This window comes from Tachyglossus aculeatus, chromosome 1 (assembly GCF_015852505.1).
Source record: "Tachyglossus aculeatus isolate mTacAcu1 chromosome 1, mTacAcu1.pri, whole genome shotgun sequence".
Lineage (NCBI taxonomy): Eukaryota > Metazoa > Chordata > Mammalia > Monotremata > Tachyglossidae > Tachyglossus > Tachyglossus aculeatus.
In genome coordinates, this window is record NC_052066.1 from 137,541,997 (window position 1) to 137,565,556 (window position 23,560).

The window sequence follows — 23,560 nt, forward strand, 5'->3', positions numbered from 1 at the left end:
AGTAATAAATATGTACAAACATATATACATATATACAGGTGCTGTGGGGAAGGGAAGGAGGTAAGATGGGGGGATGGAGAGGGGGAGAGGAAGGAAGGGATTCATTCTCAATCATATTTACTGAGCGCTTACTGTGTGCAGAGCACTAATTGCTTGAGGTGCTAAGCTGCAGACCCAGCTGAAGCTCTCCAATCTTCTATACGGTTGTGATCTCTTCGCCCAACCCGAATGTTATACCTGGTTTCCTGGGCAGTTCCATCAGTATCCTCGAAATGTCCTGCTCGAATCGCCGGACCGAATTACAAGCAACAAAATCATCCCACTAATAATAATGGTGGGATTCGTTGCGCCCCAACTATGTGTCACGCACTGTACCAAGAGATGAGATGATCGGGTCCCACACGAGGAAGCTCTGCCCACCTCAACGAAGCTTCACTGGCTGAGACACGTGAGGATAATGGATGAGTATATAATACCCCTCCAGCTGCTGTACAGTGAGCAGAAATGGATCAATCAATCAATCAATCAATCGTATTTATTGAGCGCTTACTGTGTGCAGAGCACTGTACTAAGCACTTGGGAAGTCCAAGTTGGCAACATATAGAGACAGTCCCTACCCAACGGTGGGCTCACAGTCTAAAAGGGGGAGACAGAGAACAAAACCAAACATACTAACAAAATAAAATAAATAGAATAGACATGTACAAGTAAAATAAATAGAGTAATAAATATGTACAAACATATATACATATATACAGGGATGGATGGCCTGACCATAAGGAAAAGGGCTGGAAGAAGTACTCAAAGGGTGCAATTATACTGCAGTTTCAAACTGCTGAGAGGCAACTGGTGTGATAATCACGAAATCACGAAAGAAGCGGTTTTGAGCCGCTCTCCAATAAAGCAATGGCATTTATTGAGCACTTACTGAGCACTTAATTGAGACGCATCACGGTCTAGTGAATAGAGCATCGGCCTGGGAGTTAGAAAGTCACGGGTTCTAATCCTGTTTCCGCCACTTGTCTGCTGTGTGACCTTGGGCAAGTCACTTCACTTCTCTGGCCCTCAATTCCCTCGTCCGTAAAATGGTATTAAGACTGTGAGCCCTATCTGGGACAGGGACTGTGTCCAACCAGATAATCTTGTATCGACCCCAGCGCTTAGAACAGTGCCTGGAGCATCGTAAGCACTTAATGAATATCATAATTATTATTATTATTACTTACCGCGTGCAGAGCACTGTACGGAGCGCTTGGGAGAATACAATGAAAGAGTTGGGAGACAAGTTCTCCGCCCACAACAGTGCCTGGAGCACAGTAAGCACTTAATGAATATCATAATTATTATTATTATTACTTACTGCGTGCACAGCACTGTACGGAGCGCTTGGGAGCATACTATAAAAGAGTTGGGAGACAAGTTCTCCGCCCACAACAAGCTTACAGTCTAGCGTCTCCAAACAAATCTGCTCATTATTATCATCGTCAGAATTATTATTAGCTAACTGCCTTACGCACTGCACTGCTCCAAGCATCAATAGGCCGCGAGAAGCAACAGGGCTTAGTGCACAGACCGCGGGCCCGGGAATCAGGAGGACCTGGGTTCTAATCCCCGTTTCACCGCCTGCCTGCTGTGGGACCTTGGGCAAGTCATTTCATGTCTCTGGGCCTCAGTTACCTCATCTGCAAAATGGGGATTGGGACTGTGAGCCCCATGTGGAACAGGGAATGGGTCAATTATTTTCACGTCTGTCTCCCCTCTTACACTGCAAGCTCCTTGTGGGCAGGGTGTATATAGACCAACTCTACTGTATTGTACTTTCCCCCTTTTAGACTGTGAGTTGGGTAGGGACTGTCTCTATGTGTTGCCAACTTGTACTTCCCAAGCGCTTAGTACAGTGCTCTGCACACAGTAAGCGCTCAATAAATACGATTGATTGATTGATTGATTGATTTCCCAAGGGCGTGTGCCTGCCCCTGCGCTTAGTACAGTGTCTGGCTCACAGTAAGAGCTGAACAAAGACCACAATTTTTGTTCTTAGTGAAGTTCCAGTGATGACATTACAAGGACACAATTCCTGTGCATGAGATGTTTCCGGCTACTGGTTGATTGACTGAGAGGTGTAATGAAGTCATGTAATGAAATACGATTGATGATGAAGTCGAACCCATCTTGACGTTGTCCCTTTCCAATATTCTTCTGTCTTGACGGCTGCCCCTTGGAAAAATGTCTCTGACAAATGCCCACTGACAGTCCACGTCATTTACTCTTAGCTCAGGTTCCTTCTTCCAAATGGGGCTGCTTGGAATGTAGTTTCCCTGCACCTTCATCTTGAGAAACAACGTAGCTGAGTGTTAAGAGCACAGGGCTGGGAGTGAGGAGGCCAGTTCTAATCTTGGCTCCGCCAGCTGCCTGTTGGTTTGACCCTGGACAAGTCCCTTGACTTCTCTGTGCCACAATTTCCTCACCTGTAAAATGGCATTAAAACCCATTCTCCCTCATCCTTAGACTGATTATGTCGTACCTTCCCCAGGGTTTAGCACAATCCTTGGCATACAGTAATGCTTAACAGATATTATTATGAGAAGCAGCGTGGCTCAGTGGAAAGAGCACGGGCTTTGGAGTCCGAGGTCATGGGTTCAAGCCCCGGCTGTACCAATTGTCAGCTGTGTGACTTTGGGCAACTTCCCTGTGCCTCAGTTACCTCATCTGTAAAATGGGGATGAAGACTGTGAGCCCCATGTGGGACAACCTGATCACCTTGTAACCTTCCCAGCGCTCAGAACAGTGCTTTGCACATAGTAAGCGCTTAATAAATGCCTTCATCATCATTATTATTATTATTACTATTATTGGTATTGCTGTTATCATCTTCACTGCTATTAATAATATTATTATTACTTCCCTCCAGCCAGGGAGAGGTGAGCTGGGGACCCGGATTTTGGTTCAGGTTTTCAGGAGGCAGAAGAGTCCTGGTAAACTTCTGGCCGGGGCAGGCTGGGTTCAGGTTTCTTGGTCTTGCTACTCGGGGGCAGTACATCCCCACCAAATCTTCATTCCGTAAGGAGAAACTGTGCCTTGAAAACAACAGGGATGTAGCTGAAATGTGAATTTCAATGGCACTGGGAAGGTTTTGCCATTTGAATTTGATTGCTTTTCCCCCAAAGTCCAGAAACAGGCCAACCCCCAGCCCTGCCCACACACAGCTCTATTAATAATATTTGTTAAGCACTTACTGTGTGCCAGGCACTGTACTAAGTGCTAGAATACATAAAAAATAATCTGGTTGGACATAGTCCATGTCCCACACGGGGCTCACAGTCTTAATTCCCATTTTACAGATGAGGAAATTAAGGCACAGAAATGAAGTGACCGGGCAAGGGTCACACAGCAGACAAATAGAAGAGTCGGAATTAGAACACAGGTCCTTCGGACTCCCGGGCCTGTGCTCTCTCCACTAGTCCATGCTGTTTCTCTGCTGCTCCCTTCGCTCAAACCCCTGCTAAAATCTCATCTTTTCCAAGAGGCCTTCCCCAACTGCGCCCTCATTTCCCCTACACTCTCTCACTTCTGCATCACCTATGCACTTGGATCTGTAATAATAATAATAATAATAATTCTAGCATTTGTTAAGCACTTACTATGAGCCATGCACTGTACTGAGCGCATGGCACAAGATAATCAGGTTGGATACAGTCCCTGTCTCACATGGAGCTCATGGCCTTATACATTAGGACACTGAAGCACAAAGCAGTTAAGTTACTAGCCCAAGGTCACACGACAAAGTGGATACCTTAAAACCACTTGATTTCACCCTATCTTCAGCCCCACAGCAATTATGTCTATATCCGTCATTTATTTTCATGTCTGTCCCCCCTTTTAGACTGCAAGCTCCTTGTGAGCAGGGTGTATATGTACCAACTCTATTTACTGTATTGTACTTTCCCAAGGGCTTAGTATCATATGGTGCACACGGTAAGCGCTCAATAAATATTACTGATCGTCTGACTATGATTAAGGGCAAATTGAGGGCCCTATAGTAAAAGCATGCTAGGAAAAATCCAGGGAAAACTTGGAAGACGCCGACCGGCAGCTAGATGGATAGAGACCATAACAACGATGACGGAAGAATCATTAGAAAGGTTGTGGATTATGGCAGAGACAGGACATTCTGGAGAAAGTATTTCCACGGAGTGGCTATGAATCCGAAACGACTCGACGGCACTTGGTGATAATAATAGTAAAAGCGATACCTCTGCAGGGCGCAGGGTTTCATTTTCAACGATAAAGATGGGTGAAAACAGGAGGCTCCATCACCTTATAACGTTTCACAACAAAAGTGGCCCCATCTGTTTCAGATATCATTTCTATCAACTGCATTGTACTCTCCCGGGCACTCTGAACAGTGCCCAGCACACAGTATATGGATTCAGCAAATACCAACGATTAGGTTTAGTGGTAAAGATGATGTTTTCAAAATGGCCAGCCATAACATCTGCTAATGAATTCCAATACAGAGGAGACTGCTAACAATTAGTCTTCACACACAAAAAGGGCACTGAATTAATTTCTTCTTCTCCACTTTCGATGCCTAAATTCGATCGCTTGTAATAAAAACCAGACATTTAAAGAGACTAATTCTACATCTTGTTCTATTCAGCCGGCCTGTCCATCAGCCTGGAAAAATCAAATGTTTCATTCCTACTCTCTTGCCCATTCGGACAATCTGGAAATGTATCATGAAATTACAAGCACCATAAAACACCCCAGAACACTGATCTATTTATCCAAATATCATGGCAACAGAGTCTAGTTAATGAAATGTATAAAATGCAAAAGCAATTGTAGCCACGACAGATGCATTTTCAAAATGGGAAATGACTCTCATAACTTCCAACGGGTTCATGAAACTAAACAGTACTCTGAAAATTCTTAAGTCCATAAAGCATCAGCACTTTGAGGACCACACGGCAATCAATAATTCCTTGATTATTTGTCATTAAATAATTCCTAAGCAATTACTGTGTTCATATAGGGAGCAGCTTAAAGATAAAAGTGAAGCCATTGTGTGCTACATAAAAGAAGGTAATTGAAACACTAATAAAAATCATTTTAACCAATGGAATTTTTGCATGATTAGCTTTGTTTCTATAACAAATATGCGATTGTAATCCATTTTTTGATAGCACCCAACAAGCGTTAGATGCAAGGTTGAAGTTATTTTCTCACGTGGTTTGATATTATTACCACTGAAATGCTAATACATAAAATTATTTCAGTATTTTCAAGTTCCTTACAGAAGCTTCTGACATTTTAATGAAACACAAATAAATCATCCAACAATGGGTCAGTGTTCCATAATGGTAAATGACTTAGAACTAATGACTTTAACAAAGAAATGACAGCATTTAATTAGATATAAGTATACCGGAGGAGGAAAAAAATACTAACTTACCAGTCAAATCCACTTGCAGTTTGGTTGAGTCTTTGGCTGCATCAAATTCATCTTTTGCTTTTTTATACTCATAATAATACAGAAAAGTATAAGCACACTCAAGATGGAACTGAATGACCAGATGTTGGCATGCTTTATCTGTAAACAGAGTCTCTAATTTCTTCACTGCAAGACAAAAGAGGAGATATTATAAGCCATTCCAAAATGAAAGCAAGATCTGGAAATTTAATCCCTTAAAATCTTTATTTGGAAGAAGGTCAGGGGGCAGAGTGGCAACGGATTATCTAAAATCTCTATCCTGTTTAAATATAGAAGCGGCGAGAAAGGTCTTTAGGCTGCCAGACTCCAGAATCATTTAGTATTTGGGTAATCCAGTAAATAATGCTGGTCAGAGGAACAGATAGTGCCTTGATTATCATAAATCGATACAACCTGGAACAAAGTCATTGTTTCCTGGGCTACTTGAGAAGGAGCGTGGCTCAGTGGAAAGAGCACGGGCTTTGGAGTCAAGAGGTCATGGGTTCAAATCCCGGCTCCGCCACTTGTCAGCTGGGTGACTTTGGGCAAGTCACTTCACTTCTCTGGGCCTCAGTTCCCTCATCTGGAAATTGGGGAGGAAGACTGTGAGCCCCACGTGGGACAACCTGATTACCTTGTATCTACCCCAGCGCTTAGAACAGTTCTTTGCACATAGTAAGCACTTAACAAATACCAACATTATTATTATTATTACTTAGAGACGGAATGGAATCGTGTGCTGCCTCCTCCACAATTGGCTGTAAATATCGCCGTCTCAACGCCAAATGGAGGTTGACAAATTGCAGCCGGCTCCTGGATCTGGCTTTTTCCACCTGAACTACGCAGCCGCTAGTGCAAAATCCACCCTAGAAGGCCTGACCCAACTGTCAACTGGTATTTATTGAGCACCTCCTCTTGGCTAAGCACTTGGAAGAGTTCCCTACACACAAGCAGGCAAAATCCCTACTTGCCCCTCAAGGAGCGGAAAATCTGGAGGGGGCGGATGAAAAACCAGAAAGAGAACCGAGGGGAGGGTTTTAGCCTGGGTGAGTTCCTTGGATAGAGGCCTCTTAGGAGCCCACTCGGTCAGACCCGGATGTGACGCTGTCGGATTCAGCATGACGGGGGTCCAGGGCGAAATTCGTCCACCCCTCCTGGGAAGAGGAAGGGGAGGAGGAGAGCGGGACACGGGGAAATGAAGCTGGGCTTGAATGGCGATCATCCGTTCTTCCATAACACCAGGATACCTCCCTATATCAAGCCCAACTTATCAATCAATCAATCAATCGTATTTATTGAGCGCTTACTGTGTGCAGAGCACTGTACTAAGCGCTTGGGAAGTGCAAGTTGGCAACATATAGAGACAGTCCCGACCCAACAGTGGGCTCACAGTCTTATAGCGCAAGGCCTGCTTGAAGGATCCCAAGATTCCCAGAGAATATACAATTTTCTATGCGGCTGCGAACAGCTCTCAATAGCATTCGGAAATCCCGTTTCCCTCCACTTTATAGGGTTGGGGTGGAGTCCCTCACTAAAATGCAAGTTTCCCTGCATGGAAGCAGAGGACTTTAGGAACTCCTTGCTATATAGGGACCCCATGCAGCGCTTCGTGGCTTATCAAGCGGTACGCTGTTTCCAGGCCGCGAAGCTCACGTGACTTTACTGTGGTTCTGAACTATTAGTTTGATAGAAAACACAAGTTTCAATGGGATAATAATAATAATAATAATGGCATTTATTAAGCGCTTACTATGTGCAAAGCACTGTTCTAAGCACTGGGGAGGTTACAAGGTGATCAGGTGGTCCCACATGGGGCTCACAGTCTTAGTCCCCATTTTACAGACGAGGTAACTGAGGCCCAGAGAAGTGAAGTGACTTGCCCAAAGTCACACAGCTGACAATTGGCGGAGCCGGGGTTGGAACCCATGACCTCTGACTCCAAAGCCCGGGCTCTTTCCCACTGAGCCACGCTGCTTCTCTATGGGATGGCACAATCTCTGCTTCCCACCACTTTCCCCACGGAGTGGTTCCCAACTGAAAAGAAAGCCGTGGAAAAAGAGTGGCTCATGTCACAATGTAAATACTTAAATCTACCGTGATCGGGTAATAGAAAAAAGGACTTTATTGCTTCAAGTGATTACAATGGCGCTTTGGGACCATTCAGGGCTCCTGGGGAATTCATAATCCTTAAAGATGCTCACATCATTGACACCTAAGAAAGTTCACTGCAATAATGCTGCACCACTTTCTTCCTTTCAAGAAATAAAATTTATATTTGCGGGCGAAAGCAATGCGTTTTAGTGGTTTAAACTAAGAAGGATCATTTAGACGTTGAACAGTGGGTTGTGGGGGGATTTTGTTTGGAAAAATACTTCAGCCTTTTTTTTTTAATAAAGAAGCAAACTCTTAAGAGTCTTATCACGAGCCCTCTGGGATGTCAACTGCTCTTCCATCAGTTCCATCGGGAACTGAAATCGGCTGAAACTGTACAGCAGAATCCCACCCTTGCCCCCCGAAAATGAAGACATGTTTACAAGACATTACCACTTGAATAGTTATGAGAATCATCTCCATATAAATCTTCTACTACCCTATAGATGTGGATTTCTCATTTCAACACCGCTGTCCCCCAAAATGGAAAAGTCGTTACCAATAAATTTAACACCCTGGTGACACCGGCAGGATTTTGTTGGGTAGCAAATTGATAGTTTTGGCTCTCTGTCATGTGGTTTCTATGGTGACTGGTAAATAAATCTATTGTTGCTCTGCATCGGATCCAAATTTTTCAATACAGACGTATCTGTCCAACATGGCAGATTTTCAGCTCAACCTTGATAAGTGAAGTAAATGCAAAAGACTCCCAAGTATTTAAAATTGCTCAAGATTGAACAGTGCAAAGCGCTGTTATGTTGCCAACTTGTACTTCCCAAGTGCCTAGTACAGTGCTCTGCACACAGTGAGCGCTCAGTAAATACGACTGAATGAATGGACAGTGAACAATGAGCATTCTTATGTTTCATTTAAATTGCACTTTGATGATGGCGTCAGTGCCCAAGAAAGACCGGACGAGCCAGGACCGCGGCTGCCTGCTTGAAGGGTATTGGTGTTAGCCCGTTTTTGGATAAGCAACTTGAAGCAACGAGAAGCAGCGTGGCTCAGTGGAAAGAGCCCGGGCTTTGGAGTCAGAGGTCGTGGGTTCAAATCCCGGCTCCACCACTTGTCAGCTGTGTGACTTTGCGCGAGTCACTTCACTTCTCTGGGCCTCAGTTCCCTATCTGTAAAATGGGGATTAAGACTGTGAGCCCCATCCGGGGCAACCCGATTACCTTGTAACCTCCCCAGCGCTTAGAACAGTGCTTTGCACATAATAAGCACTTAATAAATGCTATTATTATTATTATAGGCATGGTGTCTATGTTACTGAATCGTAGTTTCCAAGTGCTTAATACAGTGCTCTTCACACAGTAAGCGCTCAGTAAATACGATTTACTGAATGAATGAATAAGAGAAGCAGCGTGGCTCAGTGGAAAGGGCACGGGCTTGGGAGTCAGAGGTCATGGGTTCAAATCCCGCCTCTGCCGCTTGTCAGCTGTGTGACTCTGGGCAAGTCACTTAACTTCTCTGTGCCTCAGTTACCTCATCTCTAAAATGGGGTTTAAGATTGTGAGTCCCACATGGGACAACCTGATCACCTTGTATCCTCCCCAGCGCTTAGAACAGTGCTTTGCACATAGTAAGCGCTTAACAAATACCAAAATTATTATTATTATTATAAGAGTGGTGATCCTAACTCAACCTACAACCCATTTGGTCAGGGTTTGAGCCCTGCTGTGAAAGGTCTGCAATCAGTCCATCAATCAATCAATTAATGGTATTGATTGAGCACTGTGTGCAGAGCACTGTACTAAGCACTTGGAAGACGACAGTATAACAGAGCTGGCAGGCACGATCCCTGCCCACAACAAACTTAAGAGTCTGGAAGGGGAGACCGACATTGACATAAATAAATAAATGAGGGATATGGACATAATGACAATTAATAATAACGATGGCATTTGTTAAGCGCTTACTACGTACCAGGCACTGTGCTAAGCACTAGGGTGGGATCAAGCAAATCGAGTTGGACAGTCCCTGTCCCAGGTGGGGCTCACAGTCTCAATCCCCATTTTGCAGATGAGGTAACTGAGGTCCAGAGAGTTGAAGCGACTTGCCTAAGGTCACACAGCCGACAAGTGGGGATTAGAACCCATGACCTTCGGACTCCCAAGCCCGTGCTCTATCCACTAAGCTGTGCTGTGAGGCTGAGGGAGGGGTGAATAAAGGCAGCAAGAGCGCCAGGGTTGTGAGCCCTTAGGGGGAGAGCACCCCACTCCCATGGCCCACCCCCACCACCCTTCCATTCCTTCCTCCTCTTCCCCTTTCTCTATATGGCCATTAGTCAAGGCCATTTTTATTTTTCAAAGGAACGGCTTCCCGGTAAACCTTACCTCTTGGGGACATGAACACTTCCCAGAAAGCTTAAATGGGCAGCAAGCTATATCCTGTCTGAACAGTACCTTTGGAATGGGGGGGTGTCTGGTCGCCTTGGGGCTGAGCCACCTTCTCTAGCACTGGCCCACAAGGAAGCTGAGATTTCCGTGCCACAGGGCTGTGGCGGTGGGTGAGTGCAGTTTGAGCCCTGCTGCCTAAAGGACTGCGCTGCATGGGTTCTCTGAGGCCTTAAGTCCGTCTCAACTCAGTGCCACTTCGGCCCACCTCGGGGACAGAAGGCACATGAAGGGAAAAAAATCCTCAAAAATCTCCAGTGGCTCCCAATCAATCTGCGCATCAGGCAGAAACTCCTCCCCCTGGGCTTCAAGGCTGTCCATCCCCTCGCCCCCTCCTACCTCACCTCCCTTCTCTCCTTCTCCAGCCCAGCCCGCACCCTCCGCTCCTCCGCCACTAATCTCCTCACCGTACCTCGCTCTCGCCTGTCCCGCCATCGACCCCCGGCCCACGTCATCCCCCGGGCCTGGAATGCCCTCCCTCTGCCCATCCGCCAAGCTAGCTCTCTTCCTCCCTTCAAGGCCCTGCTGAGAGCTCACCTCCTCCAGGAGGCCTTCCCACACTGAGCCCCTTCCCTCCTCTCCCCCTCATCCCCCTCCCCATCCCCCCCCACCTTACCTCCTTCCCCTCCCCACAGCACCTGTATATATGTCTATATGTTTGTACATATTTATTACTCTATTTATGTATTTATTTAATTTGTACATATTTATTCTATTTATTTTATTTTGTTAACATGCCTTGTTTTGTTGTGTTTCCCCCTTCTAGACTGTGAGCTCGCTGTTGGGTAGGGACCGTCTCTATATAAATAATAATGGCATTTATTAAGCACTTACTATTTGCAAAGCACTGTTCTAAGCGCTGGGGAGGTTACAAGGTGATCAGGTTGTCCCACATGGGGCTCACAGTCTTCATCCCCATTTTACAGATGAGGGAACTGAGGCCCAGAGAAGTGAAGTGACTTGCCCGAAGTCACACAGCTGACAAGTGGCGGGGCTGGGATTTGAACCCATGACCTCTGACTCCAAAGCCCGGGCTTTTTCCACTGAGCCACGCCGCTTCTCCATATGTTGCCAACTTGTACTTCCCAAATGCTTAGTCCAGTGCTCTGCACACAGTAAGCGCTCAATAAATACGATTGAATGAAGGGAAACTCAAGATGAGTCTGTCCATCCCCATCATCGGTGGGAATGAAGAGATGCAGCTTTGGAAATGCTTCGGAAATTGAAGGGCAGTCCCTAGATGCTAAAAACAGGAAAATGCTTGAGGAAATCCTAATAATTTCCAGAAAAACTACAAATGCTGTAGGTAGCAAATGGTGATCAGCGAGGCCTAGAGGATAGAGCACGAACCTAGGAATCAGAGGACCTGGATTCTAATCCCGGCTCCGCCACTTGTGTGCTGTGTGACCCTGGGCAAAATCACTTAACTTCTCTGTGCTTCAGCAACCTCATCTGTGGGATTAAGACCGTGAGTCCCATGTGGGACACAGACTGTATCCAACCTGATTACTCTGTACCTAACCCAGCACTGAGCACACAGTGCCTGGCACGTAGTTAGCACTCAACAAGTACCATAAAAAATAAAATTCTGAGTGGGCAAGTTGGGATACGTGATTTCTCGTGGAAGAGACAACAAGCAGTAAAGGCCCAATTTAGACGGTTCCTACTGTTCATTTCCACTCTGTCCTAAGGCCCCACCTTTCTGCAAAATTACCATCCCTGATCAATCAATCAATCAATCAATCGTATTTATTGAGCGCTTACTATGTGCAGAGCACTGTACTAAGCGCTTGGGAAGTACAAATTGGCAACACATAGAGACAGTCCCTACCCAACAGTGGGCTCACAGTCTAAAAGGGGGAGACAGAGAACAGAACCAAACATACCAACAAAATCAAATAAATAGGATAGAAATGTACAAGTAAAATAAATAAATAAATAAATAGAGTAATAAATATGTACAACCATATATACATATATACAGGTGCTGTGGGGAAGGGAAGGAGGTAAGATGGGGGGATGGAGAGAGGGACGAGGGGGAGAGGAAGGAAGGGGCTAAAAACCCTGATAAAACCCGTAACGGGGATAAAGACCCCCACTCTGTTGGAAAACAATGAAACGTGGGCCAAAAGCTGCCTCACGCCACGCTTCAAGCTTGGAATGCTGAGAAAATGAACGGATTTTCTATTCTTCTCTCTTCAGGCTGCAACTTGTTTTTAATGGCAGCAAGAGTGCACCAGGAGCAATTCCCAAAAGCCTTAGTGAAAACACGAGCTTCGATCCTTACGGATTTTATACAGCTGCTCCTCGACCTAGACGAAGGAAACAGCCGCTGGTGAGGGAGACAAAGGCCTTATCATCGTCCAATAACCAAGATTCCTGATCAAAAAAAGTGTGACATCATATCTTTCGGAGCAGGCCAGTGACTTAACATTCTGCAGCTGGCTTTTCAGGGCCACATACTTCCCTGATTAGATACATTCAGGGGTGCGCTAAGCAGCTGAATTGTATATTTAGGAAGGAATATTGTATAAAAGTTTCTCTTCACTGCTGGTGGAAAGTCCTGTATTTATTTAAGGACCGGGAACACTTAGCCGATTGCTTTTATTAGCAGCAAGTACGCAGAGATGAAAATGCAGGTGAGTGGGACCGAGGATGGTGGGGGATCAGGAAAACGAGGAACTTTCCCTGCAGTTCATTCAATCGATTGCATTTCTTGAGCACAACAGGTATCATCCCTGTCTTCAGCGAGCTTACAGTCTAGTGGTCCCCAGCCGCTCTGCCCACCAGGGACCATCTGGGCCTTTGGGTAGCCACGAATAAGGCCCTACTGAGAGCTCAAGGCCCTACTGAGAGCTCACCTCCTCCAGGAGGCCTTCCCAGACTGAGCCCCTTCCCTCCTCTCCCCCTCATCCCCTTCTTCATCCCCCTCATCTTACCTCCTTCTCTTCCCCACAGCACCTGTATATATGTATATATGTTTGTACATATTTGTTACTCTATTTATTTATTTATTTATTTTACTTGGACATATCTATTCTATTTATTTTATTTTGTTAGTATGTTTGGTTTTGTTCTCTGTCTCCCCCTTCTAGACTGTGAGCCCACTGTTGGGCAGGGACTGTCTCTATATGTTGCCAATTTGTACTTCCCAAGCGCTTAGTACAGTGCTCTGCACACAGTAAGCGCTCAATAAATGAGATTGATGATGATGAATAAGGGGTAGAGCGTTCCTTCCCCAACTGAAAATGGGGCCGCTGAGGCATCGATTTCCAGGCCCGGTGGGTGAGGCACAGACGACCCTGGCCCGCCGTAGGGAACGGGGAGCACCCAAAAGCAGCATGGCCTAGTGGATAAAGCACAGGCCCGGGAGTCAGAAGGACCTGGGTTCTAATCCTGATCCATCACATATCCGCTGTGTGACCTCGGACAGGTCACTTCACTTCTCTGTGCCTCGGTTACCTCATCTGCAAAAAGGGGGTTAAATGCGTGAGCCTCAGGTGGGACAGGGACCGTGGCCAATCTGATTTATTTGTATCTACTCCAGGGCTTAGAATAGTGCTTGGCACATAGTAAGTGCTTAACAAATACCATGATAATAATTTTTATTCATTCATTCAATTCAGTCATATGCATTGAGCGCTTACGGTGTGCAAAGCACTGTACTAAGTGCTTGGAAGAGTACAACATAACAATTATTACTATTACGATTATTAAAGCAGCGTGGCTCAGTGGAAAGAGCATGGGCTTTGAAGTCAGAGGTCATGGGTTTGAATCCCAACTCTGCCAATTGTCAACTGTGTGACTTTGGGTGAGTCACTTGACTGCTCTGTGCCTCAGTTCCCTCATCTGTACGTTGGGGATGAAGACTGTGAGCCCCCTGTGGGACAACCTGATCGCCTTGTAACCTCCCCAGCGCTCAGAACAGTGCTTTGCACATAGTAAGCGCTTAATAAATGCCATTAAAAAAAAATCCCTCTAGACTGCAAGCTTATTGTGGGCAGAGAACATATCTACCAACTCTGTCATACTGAACTCTCCCAAGCGTTTAGTACGCTGTTCTGCACACAGTAACCACTAAGTAAATCCATTCATTCATTCAATCGTATTTATTGAGCGCTTACTGTGTGCAGAGCACTGTACTAAGTGCTCGGGAAGTACAAGTTGGCAACATATAGAGACAGTCCCTACCCAACAATGGGCTCATAGACTAGAAGGGGGAGACAGACAACAAAACAAAACATGTGGACAGGTGTCAAGTCGTCAGAATAAAGTAAATGCGACTGATTATGTTGCCAATTTGTACTTCCCAAGCGCTTAGTACAGTGCTCTGCACATAGTAAGCGCTCAATAAATACGATTGATGATGATGATGATGATGATGATTGAGAGTGGGAGATATTCAAGATGCAGCACCAGGCCTGAAAAAGTGCTCAGTATGTAGCCCTGACTCCCCAATGAAAGAGATGCCTGATTTTCCCCCACCTTTGGACTTCCTGCTACACTCAGTAAAATACACCACTGGCTAATTTCTGCACACGATGGGGAAATCAAGGAAACTCTAACTGTAAAGCACGGCTCTAGGAATTTGGCCGCCTCCAATTTGTACCATCAATTACTGGGAAGGAACGAAGAGCGCTTTCCAAGCCTTCTGCATAGGCACTGCTGCTTTTTTAAAATATCGAATCACAGTTTGATATTCAACCAATTTCCATCCAGAGTGAATGATCGAGTGTTGACTGAATGCCCCTGAGCACAAAATGTTTAAAGTACACGTCAGAGGGAAAGAAAAGCTAAAATTCATGTCCGCTTGGTGTTCACGTGAACTCTTAATCAGATGAAACTGAGATTGCCTAACCCACTTTAGACAGACTCCAAGCTCTCATCGGGAAGGCATTCCATTAGGCCATTGGAGCTGAACTTAAAACAAGGAGCTCATTCTTCCAAGACTGAGTTATGGATCACAATACAAACCTTAAAAATATAAGTTCTGATTTACCATGTGGCCTATCTGTTTATCATATCAAATAATGTCCTGTTCCTAAATCCAAGAGCACTGACTTTAATATAAAAGAGATTTTTCCCCAGGAAACCTGCACTCTCAAAAAGCAAAAAGGCCTGTAAACTGGAATAGTACAATGACCCACTGTATTTAACCTAACGACCACCAAGTGCTTCATCCCCCCCCATCTTACCTCCTTCCCTTCCCCACAGCACCTGTATATGTGTATATATGTTTGTACATATTGATTACTCTATTTATTTATTTATTTATTTTACTTGTACATATCTATTCTATTTTATTTTGTAGTATGTTTGGTTTTGTCTCCCCCTTTTAGACTGTGAGCCCACTGTTGGGTAGGGACTGTCTCTATATGTTGCCAATTTGTACTGCCCAAGCGCTTAGTACAGTGCTCTGCACACAGTAAGCGCTCAATAAATACGATTGATGATGATGATGATGATCAATGATAATGTTTAAATGAAGTGGGGTCGTGGCACCACACTGCTGTTGAGAACTAGAAAGCTCAAAAAAGTCAAGCTTGTATTTTAAACTTTCCCTTCTCCCCTCTTAAATCCTAACAGGATCCGGCCCTGAAGTCCTTGACTCACTGCTCTACTAACTTCATTGGGGAAAAAACCTGGGCTCCCCTCCTGGGTTCTCCAAATACACATAACTGACTCATCTAACGACTTTGATAGCACAAGGCAACCACATGGTTTCAAACAATATTTTCTTTGTTAACGTGGAAATTTAAACAGCAGGTTTTTGATGTCAGTAACTCCTTACTACCTTTGGGGTCAGAAGACCAATCTTGCTTTTTGGGGGGTATTTTTTTGGCGGAGGCGGGGTGGGGTATTTGTTAAGTACTTACTATTTGCCAGGTACAGTTCTAAGCACTAGGGTAGATACAAGGTAATAATAATAATGGCATTTGTTAAGCGCTAAGTGCAAAGAACTGTTCTAAGCACTGGGGAGGATACAAGGTGATCAGGTTGTCCCACGTGGGGCTCACAGTCTTAATCCCCATTTTACAGATGAGGTAACCGAGGCACAGAAGTTAAGTGACTTGCCCAAAGTCACACAGCTGACAAGCGGCAGAGCCGGGATGATGATGATGATGATGGTATTTGTTAAGCGCTTACTACGTGCAAAGCACTGTTCTAAGCGCTGGGGGGATACAAGGTGAACAGGTTGTCCCATGTGGGGCTCACAGTCTTAATATCCATTTTACAGATGAGGGAACTGAGGCCCAGAGAAGTTAAGTGACTTGCCCAAAGTCACACAGCTGACAAGCGGCAGAGCCGGGATTTGAACCCATGACCTCTGACTCCAAAGCCCGGGCTCTTTCCACTCAGCCACGCTGCTTCTCTATTCAGGTTGGACACGGTCCTGCCCCAAATGGGGCTCCCAGTCTCAATCCCCATTTTACAGATGAGGTAACTGAGGCCCAGAGAAGAGAAGTGACTGGCCCAAGGGCACAGGGCAGACAAGTGGTGGCGCCGGGATTAGAATCCAGGTCCTTCCAACTCCCAAGTCCATGCTCGATTCACTAGGCCACAGTTTCCCAAAGACTTCGCACAAGAGAAGACTGCCAATAAGGTGATCAAGGTTTGCTGGGAAGTAAAATGTCACCGTCCATACCTACTGTAGGTATTTGGAGGGGAGGCTGGAACACAAGTACAGTAAGTTCCATCTGAAAGGTTTTCAAAAGCTTAGCATAAAAATACGAGGAACCCCAAAGCATTAATTCTGAAGTTTGTCTAGGGAATTTTGGGACCGATTATTGCTAAACTGACCAAAATCCCGGCCAAGGTGGTTGAGTGGGAAGAGCTTGGGACTGAATCGGGATACCAGGAACCTAGCCCCACCTCTGACACTGACTCGGTGTATGATCATGGGCAAGACTCCTAACCTCTCTGGGCCTCAGTTCCCCATCTGGAAAACTGTGAGTTCTTTGATCTGACATGCTTGTATTCATTGCTCGGAGTAAGCACTTTATGAGTGTCATAATAATGATCACTACAAAACACCTTTTCATAAATAAAAACTGGACCTGAAGTGATGGCATTTAACAGTATCTATGGACCATTCCACACATGACTAATAAGGACCAAAACAAGTTGGGTAGATGGGAAAAACTAACCATATTTTCAGCTAAAAATCAAGGTCATTCTGAAATTCACGTTTCTGTTTGATGGCATTTTTTAATCTTCCCATCGATGATCTGTCACCAATATTTATATTGCCAACTTGTATTTCCCAAGCGCTTAGTACAGTGCTCTGCACACAGTAAGCGCTCAATAAATACGACTGATTGATTGATTTCCTAGCACTCTGTTCAAAACAAATGAGGCCCTTTCTTCTCACATTATTCAATACGATCTTGGAGGAAAAACCATCATATATATTTTGCCCTTGAGATAACCGAAATACAGGAATCCATCAAGGAGAGGAAAGGTGAAATTTGCCCAATTTCTTTTTGGGAAAGTTGTATGTAAACAACCAAAATTCAATTCCATAGAGGCCTGAAGAAAACCATTAGATGTGAGGGATGGTTCAAACTTGTCAGAAATTTGGAGTCAGTGAATGTTGAACTATTTTAAGGTCACCAATTAGCATATGCAGCATAAAATGACCTGTTTAGGAGCACCATGATGGAACAGGGTAGGGCTCTTCCACTAATTCAAATTTTAATGAATTTTAATTTTAATTTAATTAATTTAATTTTAATGAATTTTAAAAGATCTTTAAATGCTCAACAACCTGCCCCCCCCTCCCAGAAAAATGATCTACAACTAGTCGAGTCCCTTGGTATTAGTGTCACAACCACTTCATAGAGTGCTCTGCACAGAGTAAGCACTCCATAATATATCTATTTGGATCTAGACTGTCAGCTCGTTACGGGCAGGGAATGTGTCTACCATTTCTGTTGTACTGTGCTCTCCCAAGTACTTACTACAGTGCTCTGCACACAGCAAGTGCTCAATAAATATGATTGATTGACTGTAAATACTACTGATTGAATGATTGAACAGACGGTGCCCACGAACCACTTCTCCTGCGATGAGAGACGGCTGAAAACCAGCACAAATGGGATGATTTCTCACTTACCTTGTTCTATGCAGGCCTGGGCAAGGGTGAAGAGGCTGGGAGAGCGTTCTTCTAACAATTGCTGGTGAACTTTGACACAACGCAGAGTCCACCAAGGCAAAGTCTAAAAAGGAGAAAAGGTCATTTGAACTAGGCAAGTGGACGAGTCAGAGATTTCCTTCCAATAAAGACCGGTCTGAAGGTAGTCGATCTCAAAATTATTTGATCTATCTGCAGCCATCATGTTTCAATGGCCCTAGAGCAAAACAATGCATACCACATTGCCTACAAAATAAAAATAAGGTCTGAAGGGAAAAGAATCATTTTCATTTTGAAATGGGTTTACAAGAGGGGGCGAATGCTCGGCTCAGTGACAGCAGTTGGTGATTTTTCGCTTTGAACGTAATTCCCCTCAATCCATTAAAGGATGTTAAAGCAGCTCTTTAGCAAATTCCTTCACTGAGTGTCACAACATGGAAGCTCTCTCATCAATAATCATGTTCAGACTCTTCTTGTTTGGGATGAAGGCTGGGCCAAGTTGCCCCGCACATAAGGAAACTGGTAAGATCTACGGAGAAGGACGGTTCCCATTAGCCACTAAGTGAATTCCCTGATGCCCTGCTTCATTTTCTTTCACTCCCTGTCCTTCTCCAATATTACTGCTAACACCTGCAGTAAACCATTCAAGGACGGATCTTCAGACTCTGTTAGGTGTGAATTTAGAGAGGATCCCTGCTTTTTCAGGAAGAAACAATGTGTCCCAATAAAGCGGGAATTCATTTCAATTGCGACGACAAGAATCCGTACAGAGATAGAATTCTCTTACACACAAAACTGTAATTCCATTTTAGTGTTTAAAAAAATGACTGTAGGGATCAACTTTCAAATACACAAATATATACTGTTTGGCTCAAAGAACATTCCAGATTTCCAGCCTAGGCCAGGTCCGCCGGACCGTTCCTGGCATCTCCCTGGAAGTCCGTAGTTGGGTGCCCAGTGACTTGGTGAGGGATTGGCAACTCTTTTAACACAGCATGGTGTGGTGCGGTATGGTTTTCGCATCATCATCATCATCATCAATCGTATTTATTGAGCGCTTACTGTGTGCAGAGCACTGTACTAAGCGCTTGGGAAGTACAAATTGGCAACATATAGAGACAGTCCCTACCCAACAATGGGCTCACAGTCTAAAAGGGGGGATAGAGAACAAAACCAAACATACTAACAAAATAAAATAAATAGAATAGATATGTACACATAAAATACATAAATAAATAGAGTAATAAATATGTACAAACATATATACATATATACAGGTGCTGTAGGGATGGGAAGGAGGTAAGATGGAGAGGGGGATGAGGGGGAGAGGAAGGAAGGGGCTCAGTCTGGGAAGGCCTCCTGGAGCAGGTGAGCTCTCAGCAGGGCCTTGAAGGGAGGAAGAGAGCTAGCTTGGCGGAGGGGCAGAGGGAGGGCATTCCAGGCCCAGGGGATGACGTGGGCCGGGGGTCGACGGCGGGACAGGCGAGAACGAGGTACGGTGAGGAGATTAGCGGCAGAGGAGCGGAGGGTGTGGGCTGGGCTGGAGAAGGACAGAAGGGAGGTGAGGTAGGAGGGGGCGAGGGGATGGACAGCCTGGAAGCCCAGGGGGAGGAGTTTCTGCCTGATGCGCAGATTGACTGGTAGTTACTGGAGATTATTGAGGAGGGGAGTAACATGCCCCGAGCGTTTCTGGACAAAGATAATCCGGGCAGCAGCATGAAGTATGGATTGAAGTGGAGAGAGACACGAGGATGGGAGATCACAGAGAAGGCTGATGCAGTAGTCCAGACGGGATAGGATGAGAGCTTGAATGAGCAGGGTAGCGGTTGGGATGGAGAGGAAAGGGCGGATCTTGGCGATGTTGCGGAGGTGAGACCGGCAGGTTTTGGTGACGGCTTGGATGTGAGGGGTGAATGAGAGAGCGGAGTCGAGGATGACACCAAGGTTGCGGGCTTGTGAGACGGGAAGGATGGTAGTGCCGTCAACAGAGATGGGAAAGTCAGGGAGAGGGCAAGGTTTGGGAGGGAAGACAAGGAGTTCAGTCTTCGACATGTTGAGCTTTAGGTGGCGGGCAGACATCCAGATGGAGATGTCTTGAAGGCAGGAGGAGATGCGAGCCTGGAGAGAGGGGGAGAGAGCAGGGGCAGAGATGTAGATCCGGGTGTCATCAGCGTTGAGATGATAGTTGAAGCCGTGGGAGCAAATGAGGTCACCAAGGGAGTGCGTGTAAATCGAGAACAGAAGGGGACCAAGCATCAACTCTTTCCTTCATCTCCCCCCACAGTTAAGTTGCTCAGCAACCTGATGACAATCTGGTCCGAAGGAGTAAAACTGAAACACTTCCTGACTGACTCCTCCGCTCAAGGTATATAGTGAACTGGAGAATGAAAGAAGGATGCTGGAAAAAAAAAAGAGATCCAAATACCTGAGAAGGAAATTTAAGGGTCAGAGGAATGGGACTGCAAAAGACCAACCCGTCAAGGAATGACTGGGGAGAGGAGAACGGAGACATGTGCATATTTTATTTTATTTTATTTTACTTGTACATATCTATTCTATTTATTTTATTTTGTTAGTATGTTTGGTTTTGTTCTCTGTCTCCCCCTTTTAGACTGTGAGCCCACTGTTGGGTAGGGACCGTCTCTATATGTTGCCAACTTGTACTTCCCAAGCGCTTAGTACAGTGCTCTGCACACAGTAAGCACTCAATAAATACGATTGATGATGATGATGTGCAGCGGTCTTGATTTCCTACCCAGAAACTGATGCCTTGGCACCACAGTCCACAAAGAAGGGAATGGTAAAAGCCAAAGAGCATGAGATTTTTCAGATGATTTTCAACACGCACTGATCACCCCGACCCTGCAGTAAGACCCTTTGGAGCTATAAAATTTCCATTTCTATCAGCAGAAAATGCGATACTACAAAACCTAAAGGGCATTATTTATAAGAGAGCTGGGTTAAGCACTGAAAACGGTTCCGGGACCAGTGTGTTGAAGTGTACCTGAATGCTACTGTTATCATTATCTGCATTATTTTGTTTCCTTGAAATGGAAATAGAAACCTACTTTCAGGCCACTATACTACAGACGTTGCCTCCCAATTTGCAGGCTCCGGCATTTGCGTGATCGAATGCTTGGTTAGACAAACGGCCCCACCAAGGACAGGGGCGGGAGGGGAAACCGAAAGGGGTGATGGCCAAAGAGGCTGGCCTGGGGAGCTTGAGAAAATTGAGGTGTGAGGACTGTGACCATTACTCACATGGGCTCTCTCTCTCTTTCTCTCTCTTCGACCTTCCCCCTGTCAGCTCCCCCAGGCCTCTCTCCAGCTCCTCTCCCTTCCCAGCCCTTATGGACGGTTAGTGAGGAAATACCACCTTGTGTCCAGGACAGCGGTCTTCTTGATATGACAGGTGGTTATTGGACCGGATAAAATGTAAATCAAAACGTTTTTAGAAATCCTGAAAATTCTGAAAAATTCTGAGGTACAAAGAACAATAAAATGAATACCAACGGCAGTCTGAACAGAGTTAAATAGTCCACGGTAAATCTAAAGCGTGATGGGACATGAATTAGCAGAGTGGAAGTTGTTCTGTCCTATTTTACAGGGACCGACTTCTTGGGATTGTTGAGAAGGTGATTTTCAGGACCTGGTACTGAAGGTGGGAATGTGATCCATCAAGCTTCACTGAACAAGGGAAGATGATTTCATCACAGGATGTATATGTGAAAAAACGCTACAACCAAATCTGCCTCTCCAAAATATAGACAACCTAGAGAAAGAGCCTCAATACCTGCAGTGAGTCAGAAAAGTTTTGCAGCCGAAGACTCTCCTCTCATTAACTGCCTCTTTCACCTCCTCTCTATGAACGATATCCAGACAGGGCTGCTTGCATATGTTTACTTATTTCATTAAACTGTTGACACGGAATGGTATCTTCTTTCAAATAATGCTTGCCATACTTGCTGGTGAAAGGTTTATGGCTGCCAGAAATCCAAACTGCGTCACTCGCCCCGTCCTACCCGGTTTGTCTCACTGCAGCTAACGAGAAATATCATATGGGAGCCGTATGCCTTGGCACTTCTTTTTTCGAAGCTCTTAGTCGGGTTCCAGAGGAAAAAGCTATAGCCTCGCTCTAAGGACGTTTTCATTTGCAGGCAGACTTGAAAGAAATCTTTTCCCCTCGATAGGGCATCATTAACACTTGCATGGTATGGGTTCATTTGCTATGGAATATCAAGGAAATTTTTATGTGAAATAGGCCCTGAAGACTGGCGTTTCAAAGTCAGTTCGCTTTGGAAAAAAAGAACATCCTTTGTAGCCCTGGGAGAGCCATGTCGGAGAACAGTTTCTCTTACACAAACAGGGTTAACAATGAGAGAGAATAAGGACTGAAGATATTGGGAACATAACTTGGGAAGCAACGTTCCCCCTGTGCTCCCGCAGCCGCTTCCACTCATATATCTTATATTTATATATATGAGTGGAAGATATATATAGAAGATATATGATATATTTTTTATAAGATATGTGAAATATCATATATACGTTCCCCCTGTGCTCCCGCAGCCGCTTCCACTCATATATCTTATATTTATATATATGAGTGGAAGATATATATAAGATATATGATATATCTTTTATAAGATATATGATATATCATATATATATATATAAAATATATGATATATGAGTGGAAGATATATATAAGACATATGATATATCTTATATATATGTATATACAAGATAAATGATATATGAGTGGGAGATATATATACAAGATATACATATATATCTTGTATGTATATATACATACACATATATGCCGAATTGTACTTTCCAAGTGCTTAGTACAGTGCTCTGCACATAGTAACCCCTCAATAAATACGATTGAATGAACAAATATCTTTAAAGAATCTCACTTATTTCTAAAATCCAGTGTTGCATGAAATGGAAATTAGGACTAAGTGGGGAGGGGAGGTGAAGAATCTGGGACCTTTCTATTCTCAACTTACACGCACTTCCTCCTGCAGTTCATCCACTCTCAAGGCTTCAACGACCACCTCTAAGCGGGTTAATCAATTGCATTTAATGAGAGCTTATTATGGATACAATAAGCACTTGGAAGAATACAGTATGAGTTGGTAGACATGTTCCCTGCTCACAATGTGCTTGCAGTAAAGGGGGGAGACAGAGATTAATATAAATCCATTATGGATATGTGGAAAAATGCTGTGGGGATGAGGGAGGGAGGAATAAAGAGTGTCAATCCAAGTGCGAGGGTGAGGCAGAAGGGAGTGGGAGAAGAGGAAATGAGGGTCTAGACAGGGAAGGCCTCTTGGAGATGTGCCATCCGTTAGGCTTTGAAGGTGGGGAGAGTGATAGTCTGTTGGAAATGAACGGGGA

The 23,560-nt window shown here is 44.8% G+C and overlaps 1 protein-coding gene across 1 annotated transcript in view; it reads right to left on the reverse strand.

Annotated features, from left to right (window-relative positions):
- TTC27 (tetratricopeptide repeat domain 27) overlaps window positions 1–23,560 on the reverse strand; it is a 264,277-nt gene that overhangs the window by 190,044 nt on the left and 50,673 nt on the right. Inside the window, 2 exon segments of the mRNA XM_038747964.1 lie at window positions 5,456–5,620; window positions 18,137–18,239. Coding sequence (XP_038603892.1) covers window positions 5,456–5,620; window positions 18,137–18,239 — 268 coding nt within the window.